The sequence below is a fragment of the Peromyscus maniculatus genome, chromosome 6, assembly GCF_049852395.1.
Source record: "Peromyscus maniculatus bairdii isolate BWxNUB_F1_BW_parent chromosome 6, HU_Pman_BW_mat_3.1, whole genome shotgun sequence".
Lineage (NCBI taxonomy): Eukaryota > Metazoa > Chordata > Mammalia > Rodentia > Cricetidae > Peromyscus > Peromyscus maniculatus.
In genome coordinates, this window is record NC_134857.1 from 47,609,754 (window position 1) to 47,634,832 (window position 25,079).

Genomic DNA, 25,079 nt, shown 5'->3' on the forward strand with positions numbered 1-25,079 from the left:
CTATTCTAGGCCCCACTCAACGCTAGCAGCTTTCTGAGTCACTTGGTATATGGGCCAGAGCAACCCACTCAAGTAAGGAATGTGCTGTTTGCAGAATCCAAATAGGCCAACTAAATGTTGTGCTTCTTTCTTAGTGGTAGGAGGGGCCAGGGGCAATAACTTACCCTTCACCTTAGAAGGAATATCTCTGCATGCCCCACACCACTCTACTCCTAAGACTTTACTGAGTTAGAAGGCCCTTGAATTTTGGTTGGATTTATTTTCCATCCTTTGATGTGCATATGTGTTGCCAATGTGTTCAAAGTGGATGCTACCCCCTGCTCACTTGGTCCAATCAGCATAATGTCATCAATATAGAGAACTGATGTGATATTTTATGGAAGGTACAGATGATCAAGATCCCTTCTAACTAAGTTATTACACAGGGCAGGAGAATTAATATATCCTTGGGGTAAAACTGTAAAGGTGTACTGCTGGCCTTGATAACTGAAAGCAAATTGCTTCCAGTTGTCCTGGACAGATATCGAGAAAAAGGCACTTGCTAAATCAATAGCTACAGACCACGTACTGGGAGATGTGTTAATCTTCTCAAGTAAGACACCACATCTAGTACAGGAGCTTCAATTGGAGTCACTACTTGACTGAGTTTTCAATAGTCAACTGTGACTCTCCACTATCCGTCTGTCTTCTGTACTGGACAGACAGGAGAGTTAAAGGGAGATGTGGTGGGAACCACCACCCTGCATCTTTTGAGTCTTTGATGGTGGCACTAATTTCTGCAGTTCCTCCAGAGATGTGGTCCTGTTTTTGACTCATCATTTTCTTTGGTAGAGGCAACTCTAAAGGCCTCTATTTAGTCTTTCCAAACATAAGTCCTCACATCACAGTCAGGGAACCAATGTGAGAATTCTGCCAACTTCTAAGTATATCTATCCCAATTAAACATTCTAGAACTGGGGAAATAACCACAGGATGAGTTTGGGGACTTATTGGACCTACTGTGAGTTGGACTTCAGCCCAAACTCCATTAATCATCTGACCTCCATAAGCCCCTACTTTAATTAGAAGGCCACAATGTTTTTTTGGGATCTCCTGGAATTAGTGTCATTTTAACCAGTATCCAATAGACCTCAGAAAGTCTGATTTTTTCCTTTCCCTCAGTGTATGTTACCCTTGTAAAAGGCTGTAATTCCCTCTGGAGAAGGACTGAGGAAAAGCCAACAGTAAAACTTTTAGGTATTTTATCAAGGTCCTTTCTCCAGGGAACCTGGCTGACCCTTCATTCAAGGGGTTCTGGGTCTGCAAACTGATTCAAGCCTGGAAATTGCTTTGTGGGCCAGGATTCCCTTTTGCCAAGATCTAATGTAGCCTTTTATTTATTTGAGAACTTTCCCACTTATATAGGTCAAACGAAAACCCAGTAGGCTTCTTATGTATTTCATGTCTGATAACACCATTGTTAATTAGCCAGTATTAAAGGCCCATATGGGTCAGGCTATTATGAATATTGCTTTGTCGATTCTGCCCATTATGATAACTACAATCACCTTTTCTTTGTTGACTCAGTGCTGCCACCTGGCGCCTGCTTTTTTGGGACCCAATTAAACCCATTGCATTTGATTCATCCAACTGAGAAGCAGTGCCACCGACCCCAAGGTCTGGTACAAGGAAAAGGGTGACAGAACTCTTCAGATGTGCTCGTGCCCCTCGCCATTTTGCGTCTCATAGAATTAGTGAAGGGCATGTCTTCTGGGCCTTCCCATAGTGGATGATTAGGTTTTACAGAGCATTCCCACTCTAGCATTTCCATTTCCCTGAGCCTTAAAATCCCTTCATTAACACTAAGCCAAGGAATATCAGGCATTTCTGACTCCTTTTCAGTGGGCCATCTTTTGATAAATGCTTTGGGCAACCATCCAAACATACTTTTGACACTTTTTTTTTTAACTGTTCGAGCTTCAACTTAGAGTCTCTACTCAGAGGGCCCATATCAATAAACCCAGCCTGATCCAGTTTTACATTCCTTCCACCATGATCCCACACCCTTGAAATCCATTCCCACACACATTCCCCAGACTTCTGCTTGAATGAACCAGCAAACTCATTAAGCTCTTTAGTAGTGTAGCCCACCCCCTCATGGACTACACTCTCTACCTCTCCTCCAGAAGCCTGCTTAGCTTTAAGTCTGGTTATAGGTCTAGAAGCAAGCATTGGTGGGGCCCGAGGGACATCAGTATTGTCTTGCTTGGAATCTCCTTCACCAAAAGTCAATGTTGGTTAAGCAACACTGAAGGATTAATTTCTTCAGTCAAATGTGAAAAAGGCAATATTTCAGGGTGTGGGGGTGAGAGTACATCTTTTGCTGGGGGTGGAGTGACTACTTCCTCAGGTAAGACAAACCCTTGAGAATCTGAGGGTTCAAAGTTCTCAGCCTCAATAGGATCCTCCCACATATCCCAAGATACAGGATGCTATTCTTTACCAATTAATGCTCTTACTTTAAACTACTGACACCCTCCAAGGCTGGGGCTTGAATTGTCACTGTAATTCACCCAGCTTTATAATGAGTGTTTCAGTTTGATTTTCCACAACTTGAGCTCTGTGGCTACTGGAGAGCGATTCTCTTCCAGGACACACTTAGAAACCTTTAGACTATTTATGAGCATCTGGACCTGATCAATTTTTTCCACTGAGTTCATTGTCCTTTACCATATTCTGAGATGCTAGAAGATGCTTAATTTTATCATGGAGCTCATTCTTTTCTTTTGTCAGTTTATCCAGAGATGCTAGGAGCAACTGTCCAGCAATATTGTTTTCCTTATTTTTTTTCACAAACTGTCAAAGTATAATATACAGAATCACCAAATCAGTTTCCTCTCACAGTTGGTGAATTAGGATAATCAAATGTAAAATAGTTCATACTATGGGGTTTTAGTACACTCTGAGCTCCCAGGAGAGGCTTCAGCAACTGTAGCTCTTGGCAAATGGAACACCTATTCCAGATACTTAAAATATTCATCCTTGTACCTTTTGCTTCTTGTATCAAATCTCTATTAGTCAGGGTTCTTCAGAGGAACAAAACTTATAGAATGAATTCCTCTTTCTCTCTCTCTCTCTCTCTCTCTCTCTCTCTCTCTCTATATATATATATATATATATATATATAATGTAAGTCATTATATATGTAATATATAAGTCATATATATATATATATAATGACTTACAGACTGTGGTCTAGCTAATCCAACAATGGCTGCCTATAAACAGAATGTCCAAAAATCCAGTAGTTGTTCAGACATCCAGGGTGGATGTCTCAGCCAGTTTTCAGTATATGCCAGAATTCTGAAGAAGTAGACTCTAATGCCAGCGAAGGAGTGGACTTGCTAGAGAGAGTGAGAGCAAGCAGGCAAAGAGAGAATGAACCTCTGTATTCCATGTCCTTTCTATAGGCTGCCAGCAGAAGGTGTGGTCCAGATTAAAGGTTTATCTTCCCACCTCAAAGATCTGGATTAGCAGTGGGTCTATCTACTTCATGATTTAATTAAGAAAAAAAATCCCTCATAGGTGTGCCCAGTCATTTGAGTTTTAGTTCATTCCAGATGTAGTTATGTTGACAACCAAGAATAGCCATTATGAGGACCAAATGTTCAAACACGAGACTATGGGGGACATTTCACATCCAAAGTACAACACAAGGGGGCATTAGAGCCAGTCTCTCACAGGTCCCCAGGGGAACTATAGTAATATCCATAGTTCTGCCGAAAGTGGAAAGCTCACTTCATTCCTCTCTCCAGATAACAGTTACCAACTCGTTGAAATGCATAATCACAGGCTGTTTGTCAATCATCTTAAGTAAAAAGCATTCTTTGAAAAAGTTATTCAGATGGTCTGGTAAGGCAAAGGTCTAAGTTGCTTTCCTAATTAACCTCTATATTCCTGTATTTAAATGTGCAGCAGAAATTCTGAGCCAAGACACATTTCCAACTAACCAATTTCAACATAAAAAATATTCAAGGTTGAGATATAATAAAGCTAGTCATTTCTATTATTTCATCAAGCTAAGTGAGTCCTTGTGAGGGTGGGGAGGTGAGGTCTAGAAAGTCAGTAGAGTAATGTTTGCTACCAGAGAACCTTTGGAGACTGTCTGGAGATATTTTTGGTTGATATAATTGAGGGGATAGAGGGTTGGAATGGCAGAATCCAGTGGGAAAAGGCCAGAGATGCTGTCAAACATCACGTAACACACAGGATAGCCCCCAGCAAAGGGTCATCTAGCCCAAAGCGTCCATGGTGTCAGGCTGAGAAATTCCTAGTTAAGTGAAAACTGGCTCTTCCCCTGGTCCCACAACTGTCAATACAATCTGGTGCCACTGTCCTGATGTGTGGTAATCACCAGAGGTTTTGCAAACTATGGCTTTGTGCTATCAGTGCAGATGTCGACCCAGGAGACACAGTAAACAATGTCTTATGAGCACAGCATCACTGTGAAAACAAGTCTACCATCACAGGTCCCTTGAAAGGACCTAAGGAGTCATGGGTCACACTGAGAACTGATGAACTAGAGTCGGACTTGGCAACAATTTCTGTAAGGAGCCGATAGGAAATATTTTTTTTTTTTTAACCTAGTGAGTCACATGGATTCTGTTTCTGAAAGACAGTTGTCGAGAGTACTACCTGCCTGAGTGTGACTGGATTTGGCCGCAGGCAGCATTTGCTGACCTCTGAACTAGTTTATGTGGCAAAATTGCATTGGCCATACTGTTTATTTGTAATTAGTGTTATCATTTAGTTTTAAATGTGTATGTATTAACTCTTATCTCATAAATCTTTTCTGTTTTCCCTTATCAAGATAATAGAATTTAAATAAGAAAAAAAAAAAAGTGGTGGCCTGGTTATAAGGATAGCTTTGGTTATGAGCAAATCAGGACACTTGATAATTTCGTTACTTTTATACTATCTAATAGAAACAACTTAATGGAGGGAAGGCTTGTTATTTATTTAATTACCTTTTTTTGGGGGGAGTGGGCAGGGTCTCACTATGTATCTCTGGCTGGCCTTGAACTCACTATGTAGACCAGGCTGGCATTGAACTCACAGAGATCCATGTACCTCTTCTGCCAAGTGTTGGGATTAAAGGTGTGGGCATGGAACTTTTAGTTTCAGAACCTTTAGTTCACCCAAGAAGGGAATGTGTGATGGATTCATTCAAGAAACATGCAGCTAGGGGCCCTCAGATCACAGTTACAGACAGAAAGCAACGAACACAGGCCAGATCCAGGATCAGACTCAAGGGTCAAAGGCCTACCCTACTGTACTATTCCGGCCAGCCTAGTCCCTGCCTCCTAAAGGCTCCACCAATTTCAAAATAGTGCCACCAGCTAGACCAAGTATTGAAAACAAGCCCATGGAGGATATTTCCCAAACCATACCTATCATCCAACTCTGGATGTGGGGAAATAGCAAAGTACTTTGCCCAGTAGATTAAAAAACAAAAGGTGTATATTTTATTGATTCATTGAGAATTTCAGACATTCATGTGAAGTATTTTGACCATATCCATGCCCCATTTCTACCTCTAACTTGTCCCAGATCTACTTCCTACCCTACTTCCCTTGATTCCTCCCTTCTAATTTCATGTCTTCTTCTTTAACATAACCAACAGAAAATAATTTGTGCTGTGCAAATACTCCTGGGGGAGGGTCGGGCATTCACTGGAGCAGGGTTGACCTACCAGGGGTCTCATCCTTAAAGAAAACTGGTCCTCTTCCCGAAATGCCATCGGTTGTTTAAAAGCCCCTCAACTTGGGATGGGGGTTGTGAGCTTAACAGAAGTCCTTGCAGGCACAATGATAATGTATCATGTTATATACCCCTTTCTCTCCACATATATATTTAAATTATATATGCAATATTATATGTATCACAGATGTATATATATATGTATATATATGCATACATACATATATATCACAGAATTCTTTCTCACTCATGGTAGCTATGTTCTATGAAGTCACCATAAATAATGAATTGGAGAACACTAAAGTGTTTCTTGTAAGGAAACAGAGGGCTAGGTACAAGCTTCTGATTAGCAGAATTTTTGTCAACAATGCATAAGCTTATTTTGTGTGTGTGTTGTCTAATGTCAAAAACGTCTTTTTATTGGTATATGTTTGTTGTAAAAAACCATCTCATTTAGTACATACTGTTGATGTTTAAAATTGAACTCTGCCAACAGCTGTGTAACTTATGCCAGAATAATTTTTATCTAACATTTAGATGTCCTCTATAAGGTCTATCACAACTATTTTGCACTTAGGGACACACACACACACACACACACAGAGAGAGAGAGAGAGAGAGAGAGAGAGAGAGAGAGAGAGAGAGAGAGAGAGAGAGAGAGAGAGAGAGCACTAGGCCAGTGTCTTTGAGGGCTGGAGAGCTGCCTCAGTGGTTAAAAGTTCCAACCACTCTTGGAGAACACCTGATTTAGGTTCCCAATACCCATGCCATGTTACAGTCATGAACCACCTGTAACTCCAGTGCCAGGGGGCCTGATACCCTCTTTTGGCTTCTATGGGCCCCTGAACTCATGTACCCATACCCACACACGAATACACATGCATATCCATAATTTAAAGTAACAAATACATCTTTAAAAGTAAAAGAAAATGGATCTTTTACAGCAGGATAATTGAAATTTGAAGACAGAGTATCATATTTCTTGACTCTACCTAAGAAAATATTTTGGCTACTCTGAGAATAAATGACCAGGAAACTGCGTGAGCATTTATTTAAGGTTACAAAGATATTTTAGTGAATGGGTGAATTTACTAACATGAAACCACTGAGGTGGAAATAGATTGCAGGTAGGTAGATAGACAGATAGAAGGGTAGGTACATAAGAAGACAAGTTGATTGATGGGTATATATCTTTGTGGTTCTCCTAGAAACAGATGTTCCAAAATGTTAGGACATGATTTTCTAGGAAGCCACCTCAATCATAGCCAGAGGAATGCAAATGCAGCCTTGTGGGGTGGGGGTGGGGGCCAGGTGGCCTTTCCTGTGGTGCTGGAGGCTGAACCCGGGGTCTCCTGAGTGCTGGAGAGGCTCCCTAGTGAGCCATCCCTGCAGCTGAGCTTCTGCGAGTCTCTTGCCTATCTTCCAATTTGTCTTTCCCAGTGCTTTCTACCAGGAGCAGGTTTTCTTACTGCCTTCCCACTAATTGGACTTTTTTTCTCATTAGCAAATGACTGGATATTAAAATTTATGTGAGATGGAGATGTTTGCCTCAAAATGTCATTCTTCAGCTGTTTCCAGAAGAATGAACAATAGCAGGCAGCATTGACATATGCTGAAAACTTTTAGTTTTCTCTCTAGATTCTCCCAATAAAAGATAACTGAAAAGATGCTTCAATAATGTTATCTTTCATTTTTGATTTTTAAAAATCAATTTTACACATAATGTATAGCAGTTAGTGTTCACTACAGTCATTGTTAGCTCAGTGACAAAGCTGAGCGCTGCTCACTAATTCCTGTTTATCTGAGTTTTAGTTATTTTAAAAAATGGAAAAATGAGAGTACAATCGTCATTGAGTAAATGTCCTTTGATCCTTATGCAGTTTTTTTCCCAGAAAGTGGTGTCCATTATTTTAGAATTATGTTGTCAATTTACCAACCAAATAATTGATTTTCACATAGTGTCTTAGTTAGGGTTTCTATTGCTGTGTGGAGACACTATGACCATGGCAACTCTTATAAAAGAAAACATTTAATTGAGGCTGGCTTACAGTTTTAGAGGTTCAATCCATTATCATCATGGTGGGACATGACAGCATGCAGGAGAAGGAGCTGAGAGTTCTACATCTTGGTCAACAGGCAATAGGAAGTGAACTGTCACATTGGGCATGGCTTGAGTGTATTTGAGATCTCAAAGCCCATCCCCAGTGACACAGTTCCTCCAACGAGGCCACACCTCCTAATAGTGCTATTCCCTATGGGCCAAGCATTCAAACACATGAGTCTATGAGGTCATTCCTACTCAAACCACCATACATGTAAACTGAAAAATTACCACAGCAATGTCCTTGAACTGTCTGTAGAAACTTTGAAACTGTGGGTCATTTCTAAGGATTGGCTCTTTACTTGGCTAGAATGAACTGCTGCTTTCAACACCACTGCCACATAAGGATACCTAAGAGACCTGCAGCTGTCTGAGCTCAGTCATGCCCAGTTTCCATAGAAAATCTCTAAGTTTTGAATAAAGGTTGCTTAATGAAGGCAGAACAATTCTTGGTCGGCACTCTGGACAGAACAGCTTAAATTACAGCAACAGTGGCTCTCATCTCAAGCAGGAAGGGGAAAGGCAACCAAGGCAGATGCCAAGGGTCTGGCTGGGATGAGGATACACAAGGACAGGGTAGGCTCACTCCCTATGGCCCTCCAGCTGTGGGTGGGGGAGCGCCACTCACCTGGCTGGTGACCTCAGGTTTAGCATCTAGCACCTGCTCCCTTGACAGAGACCCTTCGTGTCCAGAGCCTATGCTTGCATGGTTTGAATAAACTTATTTTCAAAAAGAAAGCATTCATTTGTATTGGGACAGCAAGTTAGAGAACACTTTGAGTTTAGCTATGGTTTGTTCTACAAAGGTTCACATGCTGAGACTCAGTCCCTAGAGGAATAGTACTTAGAGGTAATGGAACCTTTGGAGGCTGGTCATGGGCATACTTCCCTCAGAAGTGACTAACGCCCATCTTGAGAGTGATTAGGTCTCATAGGTAAAGGATGGATTGGTAATTAAACAGAGAATGGGCTATTAGAAGGCAAAGTTGTCCTGTGTGTCTTATTATTGGATTATAAATGGTGCTTAGGAGAAAGAAGGAAGGTAGAGTTCCTAGTGGTACATGGAAGTAGGGTACCACCAAGCTCTTAGCCCAGGGGCATTGAAAAGACTTATGGCAGAAATAGAGGTGGGGCTTGGGGAAATGAGCTACAGTCCAGTCGATTCATCCACAAAGTGTCCAGAGTCCTCTCAGTTTAGTCATGTCCTCACATATTGTCTCCAGGCAGAGATGCTCATTTAGGGGAAGAGTGAGAACAAGAAACCAGACCTCCTTCCTGTCATAAAAAACCCTTTCTAAACTCATTCTCCCATTGTTCACGAATTTTTAAAAATTTGACCCAAAGGCCTGTTGTTGAATATTATTTTAAGATGTGTTACATTTGTTTATGCTGTGAAACACCCGATTGGTCTAGTAAAGAGCTGAACGGCCAATAGCAAGGCAGGAGAAAGGATAAGCAGAACTGGCAGACAAAGAGAATAAATAGAAGGAGAAAAAGAGGAACCAGGAAGCAAGATAGGATGAAGGAGCAAGAAAAAAAAGGAGAGAGGATGCTAGGGGCCAGCCACCCAGCTATACAGCCAGCCATGAGGCATGAAGTAAAGAAAGATACACAGCACAGGGAAAGATAAAAGCGCAGAGGCAAAAGGTAGATGAGATGATTTAAGTTAAGAAAGCTGGCAAAATTAAAAAAGAAAGAAAGAAAAGCTGGCTACAAATAAGCCAAGCTAAGGCCAGGCTTTCATAAGTAATAATAAGTCTCAGTGTGTGGTTATTCGGGAGCTGGGTGGTAGGCCCCACAAAGAGAAAAAAATCTGCAGAAGCCACTGGCCTAGGGTTGTTCTGGTGGCTGTTGAATTATCTGGCACCCTAGCCCCCTAGTTATGCTCATCTGAGATGAGAAAGCCTTCACGGCTCGGAAAGACCCCACTATTCCATCAGCATCTTTGCTTGGTGCATGGACCTGGCCTGTGATGTCATCTTCCATGCTGTGATGCATCATGAGCCCCAGTGGATGCGGATGCTTAACCTTGCCTTTCCTATGCACAGAACCATGATCTAAGCTCAGCAGCCTCAGCTATTTTGTTAGCAACCTAAAAGGGACTAAGAAAGAACCCATGCCTGGATGAGAAGTATAATTATGAGTTAGCCATAGGGGACTTTTATCCAGTTGTTTTTAATAGATTTTGACATTGCTTCAGAAGATAATTGTGAAGTATCTGTTGGAGATTTTACTTTTGGAGATGGCTTTGCCTTGGCTGTTTATGACCATTTTTATATAAAAAAATGAATTATTGTTATTACATGTGAGAGAGATGTGTGGGGTATGTGTGTGCTACAATGTACATGTGGGGGTCCGAAGATCATTTTCGGAGTCAACATTCTCTTTCCACCATGGGTTCTGGGGGCTGACCTCATATTGTCAGGCTTGTCCAGCAAGCCATCTTGCTGGCCCTTGTGGCCATTTATTTAAAGAGTTTTCCTCTTTCCCTAGGTCCACTAACAACTCAATATCCATTAGAAAAAGACATTTTCCTATAGGGCAAACCTTGGCTACTAGAAATCTTCCGTTCTTCCCTTTCTCATATATACCTGTCCTGGTCAATTTTATGTGTTGGTTTGATTGGAATAAGGACTAACCTGGTAGCTGATAAGAGATCATCTTTGGCCTGTGTCCACATCTGCACACACTCATGCATATATGCCACACCATATCATACATGTCACATATTCATACACACATACAATCAGGAAAATATATGTACAATGTTGGTAAAGAAAGTAGATATCAGAGGTTATCATATTCAAAAACTAGGTGACAATCATTTTTAACAGAATATTTGAGAGGACAAATGTCCCACCACACCTTTTTTTTTTTCCTGGTAAAATAACGTAAAGAATGAACATAAATCTGAGATATCTCTTTTGGGTCTCTAATTTTCTGATTTTTGAGACAAATAAATTGAATTTTTATTTATGGCTGTGAGCATGCTATGTCATATGTGTGGGGTCAGAGGACAACTCATGGGAGTTGGTTATTTCCTTCCACCATGTGGGGCCTGGGGGTCTAACTCAGGTCGCCTGACTCTGAGCTGAAACGTCAGCATAAAACATTTATTTAAGATTAAAATGTTTCACTCTTTTACCCCTTGCTCATGTCTTGATTTCCTTATATATTCCCTTGTTGTAGTTAAAAATGATTTTCTACTCATTGATAGAGAAAATTACATTATGATTTAACAGCTTCAAAAATTACACAATCAATGTAAAAGAAAGACATTTCTACATTTACCATTTGTGAATCAGTATGCATGATTGTAGGGCCATGATTTCTGGAGCACATGGAGAGTAATAAATCATGCCTAGCAAAAAAAATGCTGTCTGGACAAAACAATTTAAAAAATACATTTCAGTAACAAAAGTGAAGAAATAGCTGATGAAAACAGATGTATCCTTTGTTTTGTATGAACCTCAAATTTTGTCACATGGCAAAAACGAAGGATAAATTGGACTGTGTTCAACTCTGTGCATTTGGCATAGAATACTAAGCCAAACTTCACCCATGCAGAAAAAAAACCAACAAGTTTAAGTTTTTCATTTATGAAGCAATTACGGCTAGACATATTTAAGCCTGGAACTTACTCAGTCTTTCTCAAGAAGTTGTTTGAACAAAAATGATTTAGGATTTAAAATAGTAACCAGAGAAGGAAAGGTAGCTTAGCTACATGCCTGTGGAATTTGAAAGAATAATGTAATTGTGCAGATGAAGTCTTTATTTTGATTGATTTTTAAAGGGGAACAAGGACATAGTCTGCCACCAAGTAACTTTTTCCAATTTATGATTATTTGTCCTCAACTAGAACCCAATTTAGCAATGTTTCTGTTAAAAAACCATTCCTCATACTTGTTCTGGGTGGGAGTCCATTCTCAAGCATCTTTTCATTGCTTTTAACCCCTCTAAATGCTTACAGATCTTAAACATTAGAGAAGGCCCTCTAATTTGAGCTTCAAGCACAGTGTTTTGATTGATAAGAGATTTAAGCGTTTTATAGTTCAGATTTACTCTCTAAGAGCTGGGGGCTTGGGAATGTAGCCTCTGAAAGGTAGACCTTTTGTGCAGACCCAGAATGTGTTCCATCAGGCCAGCGTTTCTTCTCCCACAGCACAGGGACCCCTCATGTAAATGACCTCTCATTGATTATCCCGAACAATGGGCCCACTATTTCTTTTGCTTTAATTAAACACTTTTTGAAAGACCATTGAGGACATAGCACCGAAAAACTTCTGGTGAACACAAAGCCACAGACTATCTTAATCACACCAGGATCTGCTGGGCAAATGATGTGCAAAATAAGAGGGAGAGAAACTAAGTAATCATGGAAACCATCTGGAGGAAAGATGCTGTTGTTGGTCCAAAAAGAAAAAAGAACAAAGAGAGGAAGGAAGGAAAGAAAGGAGTGAGGGAAAGAGAGAGGGAGAGAGGGAGGAAGGGAAGGACAGAGGTAGGTTTGAGAGAAAGAGAGAGAGAGGGAGAGAGGGAGAGAGGGAGAGGGAGAGAGGGAGAGAGGGAGAGAGGGAGAGGGAGAAGGAGGGAGAGGGAGAGAGGGAGAGGGAGAAGGAGGGAGAGGGAGAGAGGGAGAGAGGGAGAGAGAGAGGGAGAGAGAGAGAGAAGGAGGAGGAAGAAGGGAAGGGAAGGGAAGAGATGGAGAAAGAATGATTGAACTTCAGTGTTTCCTTAGGTCAAAGAAATATGTGTTTTTTGTTCGTCAAGGAAAGCAACAACGTAGTAAAAATTCAACTTTGTTATAAAAATTCAACTTCGTTAAACCATGTCAGTCACAACAAAACTTTCCACAATTCACTCATTATGTAATTAGATATGAGGTACCTATTTTTCTTTGTATTTATTTTAAAACAAATAGCCCAACCATCTTACTGGTGATAGTTGGGATGTAACTTCCCCGGGACAAGCTAGAAAGATTTGGGTGAGTACTGTTTTACTACTCACAGAGAAGAATGAGATAAAAACAGCACTTTTTTTTTTTTTCAAATTATAACCCTGGTATCTTGCCCATCATCCATGCAGCTATGTTTGCTTTAGTTTCTGAATTTTATCTTGTTTCCCCATGCCCTCACATCAAGTTTGTTTTCACTATGAGATGCCTTAACTGAATTAAGCAGGGGATGGATGGATGGATGGATGGATGGATGGATGGATGGATGGATGGATGGATGGATGCATGGATGGATGAATAGAGCTGTGAAGATCCTAAGAGAAAAACATCCCTAAGAGAAAAATGTTTAAAATGGTCTTTTCCAAAGCCAACAACCACGTTCCCACTTGCCATCCACGAATCAGCCTGTGCTAAGTGTGGGCAGTGGAGTAAAGCTGCACTGCATGGAGATCTGGAACGGATGCAGTGTTCAATGGCATCATTTCTCCAAGGAAGAGCAGCGTCACCTCACTGTACCCACCGTTCCCGCTGCGTTGACTGTGCGGGATGCTAAAATCCATGCACCTCATCTCTGTGTTCATTCTCACTTCCTAAGATGGAGGGAGGTACTATTGCCTTCAGGAAACATCTGTACTGTTCCTGCTTCCCCCGCACCCCCCCCCCCCCCCCCCCCGCCCTCCACCCCTTCAGTATAAACTGTATTTCCCAGTCACGAAGGAGAGGAGTTGGTGGCTCCTGTGTTTGGAATGTTTATCTCCTAAAAGCGTGTTGAAATGTAATTGCCATTTTAATAGTTTATAAAGTTCGAACCCATGAGACCTGTACGAGGTGATGAGGCTGTAGGGTTAGGTTCTGCTCCTTTTAATGGAACAGTGATGCTGTTATTTGGGAAAAGGTTCCTTACTAAAGGATACATTTGACATTCACTTGTCCCTTGGACCCTCTGTTTGTCGTTCCTCTTTAGAATGTTGTAGTAAGGGATTACTTGCTATATGCAGCTCCTTTGCTGTTGGGCTTCCTAGCTTCCAGAACCACGACTCAGTGCTTTCTGTTAATTATAAATTAACCAGCCTGCGATATTCTATTATAGCAACTGACGGGAACAAGGAGTCATCAGAGCAAAAGAAGGGCTGGGAAGTGTTGCGGATGAGGAAAGGGAGGCTGAATGAGAAAGCAGCACAGAGCGCTGTCTTCCACTGGAGGAAGTTTGCCCTCTGAAACAAAGGTAGTAGAGAGACACCTAATCCAAGGATTTGCCAAGGCAGTCCTAAGGGGTGTCTTAGTTACTTGCCTTCTCACTATTACAAAATACCAGGCAAAGGCTATGTAAGGAAGAGCTTCTTTGGGCTTGCAGTTCCTGGGAATATATGTCCCTTCAGGGCAGGAAAGCTATGGAGGCAAGAACCGGAGGCAGCTGTCACGTTGTGTCCATAGTCAGGAAGCAGAGAGCAATGCCCATCCTGCTTTCTCTCTTTCTCAGCCTGGGGACCCAGTCTCTGGAAACAGACCCACCACATTTATAGTGGCTCTTCCTACCTACACTAATCTGGATAATACCTCCCAGACACGCCCAGGATTTGTTTCCATGATGATTCAAAAGCCTTCAAGTTGATCATAGTGAGTGAACTTTGCAGTGATGAGAGATAGAATTACTCACTTCACTTGTGCGAATAAACTGTTAACTATTTAACCTGTGAGGTCCACATAGCACCACACATGGGAAAATTCCGCCAGTCCACTTTCATTTCCTGGGAAATGCTGACTTTCCATTCATCTAAAAAATTATAAAGGTAACTATTTCATCCTTCCTTCCTTCCTTCCTTCCTTCCTTCCTTCCTTCCTTCCTTCCTTCCTTCCTTCCTTCCTTCCTTCCTTCCTCCCTTCCTTCCTTCCTTCCTTGTTTTTTGAGACAGGGTTTCTCCGAGTAGTTTTGGTGCCTGTCCTAGATCTCGCTCTGTAGACCAGGCTGGCCTTGAACTCACAGAGATCTGCCTGGCTCTGCCTCCCCAGTGCTGGGATTAAAGGCACGTGCCACCACCCACCCGGCCATTTATCTATTTCTTAACAAGAAATAAACTAATGTGAAGCTATGAGACTTTCCCCACAGGGACTATGATTTCTTATATCTAATCTAGGTGTACTCAGTCATGCTGGACCTTATAATGAGTTATATGGCATGGGAACATTCATGTGACAGCCAACAACCAGGTATGTCTTTCCTTACAGGGCTTTCGTTCCAACCTGGCGAACCAGTACCAGTTCCTCAACACACAACAAAATTAATTCAGGCTCAAATTTTCTGAGAAATAAGGATGAAATGTAAATGTCAGTTTAAAAAACAGTATAGCTGTAGGTTTTCAGCAGACTGTACCGGCTTTCAAGTGCCCTCAGATATTTTGAGAGTACCAATCTAATAACACTTTAACCACACAGCACATTCTGCATGTAGAAAAGTGGCTTGGAGGTTTGCGACTGCTTCCAGACCTTGTTTGAAATATGATTTACCAAATGCTATTTTAAAAATCAAAATTAGGGAAGTCTCATTTATGTTCCCTGAGGTGGTTAATTAAGAACACCATCTTCCATTACACAGGCAGGAAGGCAGACTAAGGAATTGTAAAAACATTATCCGGGAAGGGTCAACTCATCACATTTTTGCCACGTGAGGGACACTTCCTAAGTGAAGTGGGAAAGCCACACCCTCTCAAAGCCCAGGGCAGAATCTTCTTTACCTTCCCACTGCCCAGTGCTTTGTTCAGAGCAGGAGTGTGACAAGTGTTCATAAAGTCCTTTGTAAGTAACACGTTTCCACCCTACCCCAGGTTCCTATGCATTTTAGTGCTGTCCAAGACAGTAACTTTTTACAAGGTATTGGTTAGTTACACTGAAACAAAACTGTGGGAGTGTGTGATATGGATTCACAACACGCCCCCATGCCCGGCGGGGCCTAGTCACTTCCGCCTAGTCATTTCCGGGTCAAAACGTCTGGCGTGACCAAGACCCCATGGCTTTGCGTGGTTGTGTAAAGTGCACAGCACAACCATGTGATGTACCTGCGTGCGTGGAATAGCCACATGGACCTGTGTGCGCAGGCTCGGCCCAGCCTTTATAAGCCGATGCCGTGATTCCCGGGGTCCACTTCACTCACGTGTCTTTCCGCAGGCCTGTGCACATCTGTCCCTCTCCCTTATCTTAATAAGACTCTAGTTAGTGGATTCTGCCATGTTTCGTGACGTTTCCTCGCAGGGTAAGAGCGCCACAAAAAACCAACAGTGTGGCTCTGTCACTTCAGAAATCATTACTTTCTATTCACATTCGTAACTATTTGTGGGGACTGTTTGGCCTTTCACGTAGTCTCTCAGTTCCTGGGGAGCTGGGAGGAATGTAGCCCTCCTTGCTTATACTATGGGCAGAGACGACATACTGTTCCAAACCACCTGGGCAGAGTAGAGAGAGAACACAGGCATGGTCTGCTGATTAATGAGGGGTTTCCACAAGCTGGCTTCCATCCACTGCCCAGCCCCAGCTCTCTCCCTCCTGCCCACTATTCATCCCATCCCCCAGGCCAGTGAAACTCTTCAGGGTTCCAGAACATTCAGGGTCTTTCGGGTCATCTTACAAGCCAAATTAGTAACACTGTCCCAAAACCCCTGTGGAGTGTTACTTATCCAGTTCAAACTTTAGAACAGAAAGTACAAAATTAAATTCCAGATTTCTGTTGACATCTCTTTCGCCCTATGAACTTGCCTAGAGCAGGGACTATGTGTCTCCTCTTTCTGTGTTTCCATCACCTGCACCAGGGCTGGTGCTCACAGTCAGCAGCTCAGGCTGCACCCCTTGGGATGGGGAGGAATGAACATCAGCACTTTTATTTGAATGTATAATACATTCATACAGATATAATTTGTAGGACACCCCCCCACACACACACACACATATTCTATTAGCCTTGTTTCTCTAGATAACCCTCACTTAACACCTAGCATGCACAGAGTTAGGTTAAATTCCCAGGAAAAACGAAAAGGAAGGAAGCAAAGTTATTTCCATTTCAGAACAACAAATATCTTCTTCAACTGATGGCAGTTTTGTAGATTTGGAGAGCAGGCAGTTGGTGCCAACCGACAATTAACTTCTAAATTAAAACAGACTACTTCTTTTAATCAAGTTCGTTGTCCCTGGGGAAACTGAGGTTCCCGGCTGCAGCTCCTTCTGCTAGTTGAACAATCACACCCTCAGGTTCTTCAGTCTTGATTTGCATATGGAAGGCGTCCATCCCCTGGCCATCTCTGCTCTGCAGGATGGTTTACAGCGGCCAGGATGAGGGCAGTGATCTGGCTCTCAGCTGCCTCTGTCATTCTTTTCCTTTCCCTGCTGGAACTCTGTATACAGGGCCACCGGATGTCACAGAAATGCACCCTGGTCAGAACGTGTATCATTTCTCTATCTGAAAAGTGTCCATGACTCTGAGCCCAGAGAGGATGTCATAAACATCCTGGTGCTTGGCCAGCATATTCTAGCCAGTTAGAAAAACAAGACAGATGGCACAGGACCTAACACCCATAATGACAGTGACTGCACTTTGGGGCATGCTGCTTGACTCTTCACAGGTGCAGCCTGGTGGTCGGCAGCTAAGGAAAAACAAGCGGCCACAGCATCCTTCCTCTGGCCATGAGATCACTTCACCTGTTTTTATACACAGGTCAGCTGCTTCCTAGGTCTGGAATGGACTCAAAATACGGTGGCAGAGCATACGCCACATGTTGACCAAGGAGACCAGGCTTTAATGAGGATGTGTCTGGTAAAGAAAACAGCTTTACTCCATTGACCTGAGACTTAGAGACTTAGACAGGTGGAAAGAACTCACAGATTCAAGTTGGCTTCTCAAAAAAAAAGAAAGAAAAAAGAAAAAAAAAGAAAAAGAAAAAAGAAAGGAAGAAAGAAAGGAAGAAAAAAGAAATGGTTCCTGAAGGAGTCCTTTCCATGGTTACTACTTAGGAAGGAGGTCATGACAACCTAAAAATGTGCTGAGACCCTTTGCATGGACAAGACCCCAATGAACAAATGAATGGAAGCCAGGCGGCAGTGGCGCACGCCTTTAATCCCAGCACTGGGGAGGCAGAGCTAGGTGGATCTCTGTGAGTTCGAGGCCAGCATGGTCTACAGAGCAAGATCCAGGACAGGTACCAAAACTACACAGAGAAACCCTGTCTTAAAAAAGAAAGAAAGAAAGAAAGAAAGAAACAACGAAGAGAAAAGAAATGAAATGAATAGGGAAAAAATCTTCTATAATTGGAAAGACATTCAGTTTTTATCCTCCATGGACAAGAACGACACCCCACTTTGGACTCAATTTAGCCCCCTTCACATCTTACTAATGAGAGTTTAAAGATAAGAATTTTTATGAGCATACTGAGTGGTTTTTTGGGGGGGGTTTGCTGGGACCACCTGCCATTTATAGAAAGCAGTGTGTTTCTAGTGCCCCAAGAACCAAAGGCAAAACTCATGAAATACGCCCTTATATCTCTGTTACTCTTATTTTCCCCAGGAATGATGTCTATCAGTATAAATATCAATATACAGCAGACATCGCATAGAGTGGTAGTTTGTTCAAAAAGGTGCAGGTAATTGGCTCTGCACTCCATCTTTAATGATGCCTGTAGGTGTCTCTGGTAATTTGTTCTAATTCTCTTCGCCCGTAATTTGACTTGTCCCACATATACACATCCATTCAACGTTGCAGAACCAATGACAAAACCCGCCATTTATATGGTTGCTGTCTTCCTAATTTCAGTCTTAGGCCCAAGTTTCAGCTTGTCTACCAACAAATGCGATGAAAAAGTATCAGACAACAACCAGGAAAGGCAGAAAATGCTGACATCTCCTGGTTATGCATTAATTTCTAGACACTGACTTACAGTTTAACTCATTAAACTCACAACAAATTTATGAGGTGAATAATATCACTAATTCCCAACTTGCAGATGAGGAATGTGAGTGAAGAAAAGTTGTATTGACTTACCCAAGGCCACATAGCTGGAAAGTGAGTGAGTTAGGATTGAAACCGAGGCGGGTGGCATGAGATCCCATGTCACCATATGATGCTGTGCAGATGGCCCCATTGTAAGCAAGCTCATTCATGAGACATCTTTGCTGGTGATCATCCTACATTCAGTGCAGAGATGAATGGACCCTCTTGTAGCTGCACTTCTGAGAATTTTCAGCCTGGGGCTCTTGGCCACTCATTTTCATGGTCAATTCAGAATTATCGTTCATTTAGGCCACCATTCAGGGAGGCAGGGTCCTTTGGTATCATAGATGGTCATGTTTCTATCACATACTTTCCAGATATTGGTCCTCTCTGTCATTTTTCATTAGTTAGATACCAGGGATAAATTGTGTAGGTTCTAAAGTTTTCCGCCTCTCCATATTAATATCTCATCCTCCTCTGTTGTTAATTGATCCGTTTATTTATTTAATCACTGTAGTACAAGATATTGAACTTAGGGCTACGTGCATTATGTGCATGCTAAACATTGTGCTATTTGCCCCAACCCACACCTTATTTCTTAATTGATAATGTTTGCATATATATGTATGATACAATGTGATTTGGTTATTTTCCTCTCTTGTTATAACTATGTCCCCTAGACGAATTAGAGAATGATGTGATCAAACAAAATTGTCAAATAAGAATCCAGCATTCAAATTATTAATTAATAGCACTCCTGAGTGCTCATTCATTTTTTTGGACACAAGTAAATTCAGATGCTCTCCTAATTGGCATTCACTGTCATCTTGACACAGCCTAGACTCTTCTAACAAAAAGTACTCCATTGAGTAATTGTCCCTATCAGGTTGGGGTTGTCTTCATTATTAACTGATGCAGGAGCGCCCAGCCCACTGTGGGTGGCACCATACAGAGAGCTGGACTTGGCTATATAAGAAACCAGGTGAGCATGAGCCTGTACACCAGAAAGCCATCCAGAAAGAGACTTAGCAAACAGCACTGTTACTTGATTCCTGCCTATAAGTTTCTGCCTGGAGTTCCTGCCCTGACTTTCCTTAATGATGACTTGTGACTTGGAAAGAGTACTACTTAAACTCTTTATTTCCCAAGCTGCTTTTGGTCAGAGTGCTTTATCACAGCCACAGAAGGAACCACAACAGACAGATAGGAGGTGACTCATATTCTCTGGAATCTCAGCCACTGGAGGAGAAACTGACCTGGCACAGCTAGTAGATGGGAGGTGCAGCCCAAGCGTTGAGGGAGTATAGACTGTGGTGACTCACTTTCCTGAGAAGGCTTGCAAGGATTCACATAGGGGACAGCATTTGATCCAGGGTAGGCAAGGTAAGTAGGGGAGGGGGGGAAGACTATCCAGATCGAGGTGTGTGCTGGAGCAAGGTGTGTTCAGGGGAGTATTAAAATTCCAAGTAGACAGAAAGTCAGGAGACAAGGGAAAAGCAGGAGGCTGAGGAGGGCTGAGTGAAGACAAATATTTTGATAGTTTCCTGTAATAGTAGATGAGCTCAGAGAAGAGAAGAGGGGCCACAGTATCTTTGGGAATAAAGCAGGTAACCCCAAGAGAGATGCATTAGAGTGGGAAGAAGCTCCCTTACTGGCCTTCTCCACATGGGCAGGGCTATTATGCTGCTGTTTTGTGGTCATTGAAACTCAATTGTTACATGCCAGGTATTTACATGAACTGCCCTGCTGTGTGCTTGGGGATGGACCCTGATAAGCCATTAAGAAGTTATTTCTGGTGTTAAAGGGCACTGCATTTCAGTCTCCTCTTTTCTCCTGAGAAAGGAGAAAAGGGACCTTTATACTTTTTGCAATAGTTAGGGTGAGTCTATTAAATTGCTATCTCTTGTGTGTGTATTTATTCAACTGAGCATCCCAAAGGAGGAGAGTAAATCCCCAAGTGATGGAGAACTGATATGACCTTTACTGGATGGAATAGGGCGGCCCCAGAAGCATGTTTCTTTGCCCTTTGGTCTCTTCCATTTGAACCCTCCATGCAATAATTGTGTTTCAGATGCAAGCACATGCTTGGAAATGGTCTACCAGTCATTACATGGCATCCCACAATGACCCGATCATAACACAGCAATTTAGCATAGTTCCCTTTTAATTTGGACAGAAAAGATTTCTGAGTTAATTTTACAGGGTAGAGGAAACAGGTTTTGTAGGATTTTGTGTTTTGTTGTATGCATACAACTTTCCCATGCTGGTCAATACAGACTGGAAAATTGTGAGGCTGCTACCAAGCTGTTGAAACAGTTTGCCCACCCAGATGGACCCTGATTTAACAGACAATCACATCCAGTCCGGCTCCCAGCAGCCATCTCTTTAGATCTGATGCCTGGCTTCATGCAGACACAGAAGGTGAGACATGAGCCAATTAATAATGCTTGACTCTACCCTGTGGCCATCTCAGGCTGATGACTGCGTACTTTTAGGATGCTGTTGCTGGAATTCAGACAGTTAACAAGGATCTAACAGGAGGCTCCCTCCGCTCAGCTCCAGTTTGTACTTATCAAAATTAGGAACAAGATCCGGAATTTGGTTTGACATTTCTGTGTTTCTATAATCTTTTGAATCCCCAATATGCCAAACTCCTGAACATAACCGAAGTGTTTACTTGGGTGCCAAGGAGAAAAATTCTAATTGTGTTAATTTTCAAATAAGATAAAATACAGGATAAAGGAGAGTCTCAAAGGGCCAGGGCTTACAGCGGTCACGTGGCTGTCTATAGTGAGCACCCACAATCACCGTATGCCTCATTCATTCCTATATTCCACCAATTTCCCATGTCCTGAGCCCTCCACACAGACAGCAGTAGAGTTTTGTTTAGAGCAAAGTTTTTGCTTCTCCGTCTATATTAGACTCTCATAGGTGCCCCGGATGCTGTACTGGATGTCGGCCCTCATGCTGACTCTCCATGTGCCTCAGTGAAATTCCTTGTTCCTTTTGGAAGAGCCTGATAGAAATTCACAAGCAGGTAAATCCAGCTGCTCGGCTCCAGCCTCCGACAGTATTGCACTACAAGCTTTTCTATGTGGGGAAGAACAAATTCACTCATATTCAGCACTAACTTGCTGCTTAATCCTAAGACACATGAACTTTAAAGTTTCTCAAAATTCCAACTTTAAAGCTAACGAAGGACTTTTAAATGGTTAGATTTTTAATATTTTTAATATTTGTTGGTACTTGCAATGAACTACAAGGTTAGCAGACTCAGAAGAAGATGTCAGATCCTCTGGAGCTGGAGTTATATGGATGGTTTGGGACCTGCCATGTGAGTGCTGGGAATCTAACCTGGGTCATCTGGAAAAACAGCCTGTGTTCTTAGTGACTAAACCATCAGGCCCTTTCTGACTCTTAACTTTATCTTATACAGAGTCAATTTATATATATATATATATATATATATATATATATATATATATATATATAATTTATATATAAATAAAACTAAATTTAGATGAGCTATGGGATTCTTTAAAAATATTGGGCAATTTTATATTATCGAATTGATAGTTGTATGTAAGCCAGATAAGTGAAAACCTCCGTTATATACTTACTTTTATTTTTTAACAGGATAACTAAGAATTCGGACTACCTATGCAAACACGGTGTGTCTGTGCGTTCACATGCACAGCCTTCAAAACCTGGACCGCTAGATGCACTCTCCTCGTGCAATGCTCACAACCCCTGATGCTGTCCCGTCACTCTTGTAAGACTCCCTTATGCAAATATTTACACTAGAACTTCTCAACATCCACAAACATTTATTTATCTCTCCCAAATAACATCACCAAGAATGCTCAGAGCACTCTTTGACGTGGTAGCTATGGGCGTTCGGGATGGGCATCTCCGAGACCTAACTCCGCTCACAATGTCCCGTGCTAAGCACAGCTGCAACAGATAATGTGATGAAGCCCTTGCTAAGGGCTGTTGGCACTACATAGTGGTCTTGACTATGTCAAAATTTTTCTATTCCATTTTAACCCTCCTTCTACCTCAAAGGACACACTAGCAATGAAATTCTCAATTCTGGAACTTTCTACGGACCCTTGCTACATTGATCCAGAGGCCATGGTGACTCAAAAGCTTCAAGAAAGAAATAGAAACTCTCAGAAGTCCTGGACAACTTTGGAGGTTAGAGTGAGTGAGTGAGTGAGTGAGTGAGTGAGTGAGGAAGGAAGGAAGGAAGGAAGGAAGGAAGGAAGGAAGGAAGGAAGGAAGGAAGGAAAGAGAGGGAAAGGGAGAAGGGCCAAACTTACTTCATCCACATGTCCAACAGCACCAAAGATCCTTGCTATTTGTCCGGTGAGGTAGGGGACTCTCTCCCCAATCTCCTTCAGCATTGGTAGAAAGCTGCTCAAAGCCAGTGGCTCACAGCCTGCTATTTCTATGAGGATGTTTAGGATGTAGTCATTGTGGGTTGAATCCTTCAAATGCCTGATCAGGAAAGGAACACATTTCTGAACCACCTGCAAGGAGAGAGGAGAGGAATAAAGGAGAAAGAAAAGACAGTGAGAAACATGAGTCAAATCAGAATCACTTTCAAAAGAAAACTTGGCTGTGACAGTCCCACACATAGCATAGGCTGGACTCATTTGGAAACACTCCTCCTGCTCCAGCCTCCCGAGTGCTGGGATTATAGGCATATGGACAACAACATATTAAATAGTACACTAGCAGGCAACACCTCCTGGGATTACAAAACTCGTGGTAAATCTCCAGACTTTGGAATCTAAAATTTACAATAAAACCTTCTGCAACCGAGTCTGCTTTCCTCTGAAGTCATGCTCTGCTACTGAAAAGTGAAGTCCACAGAGTTCTCATGTCGTGGATGCCCAAGCCAAGTCTGGATGTGCCACGGGAATGCTCGCATTCTTCACCGGCCACCAGAGCTGCAGCAGAAGAGCCAGTGAATAAGAGCGCTGGCTGATGGCACTAAAGCCTCTGGTCTGGGAGAATTCCATTTAGAAATGCTTCATAGTGGAGACAAGAAAGCAGGAAGGCTTTCTCACTTGTTCTCCATCTCCACTTCTACCAGAGAACGTCATGAGAAGGTATAATTGTTAAAGCAAAATGACTTCCACCACATTCCCATTGCTGTATGAATACAAGAATTAATTGTATTAATTATTATTTAATTAATATTTAAAAAGTGACTTTCTGTGAGATAAAATCCTTAATACACACAGATACGGGAAGGGAGCCACACATAGAATTTGAGCAGGGACAAACCAAGGATAGTCTGAAGATAACTAAAATCATCCTAACATGTAGACTTAAACTTCATAGTCATTTAAGTGCTCTGGGAGGGAAGAGCATGGCTAGTTCCTGACAAGTCACACATCTGCAGCTCTGTAAATGCTGCCTGTGCATTGGGGAAGGATTGCATGTCAGGTTACACCACGAGAGGTCCCTGGCACAGACAGCAAAAATGTCAGCCAACTGCTCTGGGTCAGGGAAACACACCTGACCTGAGGCATTTGGAAATGGAAAATGCTCACACATTTCCTGCCCCTTCCAGAAAACCCCATATCCTAGCCCTTGCCCTTCAGATCCTATTCCTGGAACAAGAAGTTTCTGTGACACATGGTTCTTTACATGCCAACGCTGAGTTTTAATTTAAACCCCAGCCACATAGCCAAAGTCTCACAAGGCTGTGCTGTATCTGTCCATTCTTCCATGGATAAAAGGAAAAAGGAGAAGAAGGAAATGGGGAAAGGCGGAGGACAAAAAAGAAAGAAGGAGAAAAGAAAAAACAAAACAGAAAAGCAGGCAGGCACCAGGCAAAGGAATCCCCCAACTCCCTGAGAGGGACAGATGACTCCAGAGAAGGCCCAGAAAGCAGAGCCATCTTGGATACTGTAAACAGCAATGACGACTTTATACATGAAACAAAAGCTGAGTATTTCACTGTGAATTCCTATTATACCAAGTTTATTATGACAGTGATAGAAAAGAAAGATAATTCGAAGTTTGTCCCACACATTGAGAATGATGCCCTGGCAGGAGAAATTTTATCTTCCACACACACGCAGGGCCCCCGTCTCCAGTGCCGTCATGTTGGGTTGACTTCATGTCTAGGAGCAAGCCCTGTCCCAGCTGAGAGCAGAGCAGTCACAGAGACAGTACAGATGGCAGGCAGAGAGGAAGCTGACATAAACGTCTTCCCCCTGTCTCTACTACTGAAAGAAGCCCCCAATGGCTTCCTTTGTCCCTTCCGCTTAGTCTGCCCACTGCCTCCAGAGCACCTTGCC

General features: G+C 42.3%; 1 protein-coding gene across 6 annotated transcripts in view; it reads right to left on the minus strand.

The window, feature by feature from the left end:
• The window catches only part of Veph1 (ventricular zone expressed PH domain containing 1), a 228,359-nt gene that overhangs the window by 133,353 nt on the left and 69,927 nt on the right, over nucleotides 1-25,079 (minus strand). For 5 of the 6 annotated variants that reach the window (XM_076574202.1, XM_006972627.4, XM_076574200.1 and 2 more), the window contains one exon: nucleotides 23,085-23,294. In XM_076574202.1, coding sequence (XP_076430317.1) covers nucleotides 23,085-23,294 — 210 coding nt within the window. Of the gene's footprint in view, nucleotides 1-18,209; nucleotides 19,274-23,084; nucleotides 23,295-25,079 lie in introns of those variants that run through there. The other variant, XM_076574204.1, reaches the window with a different exon arrangement.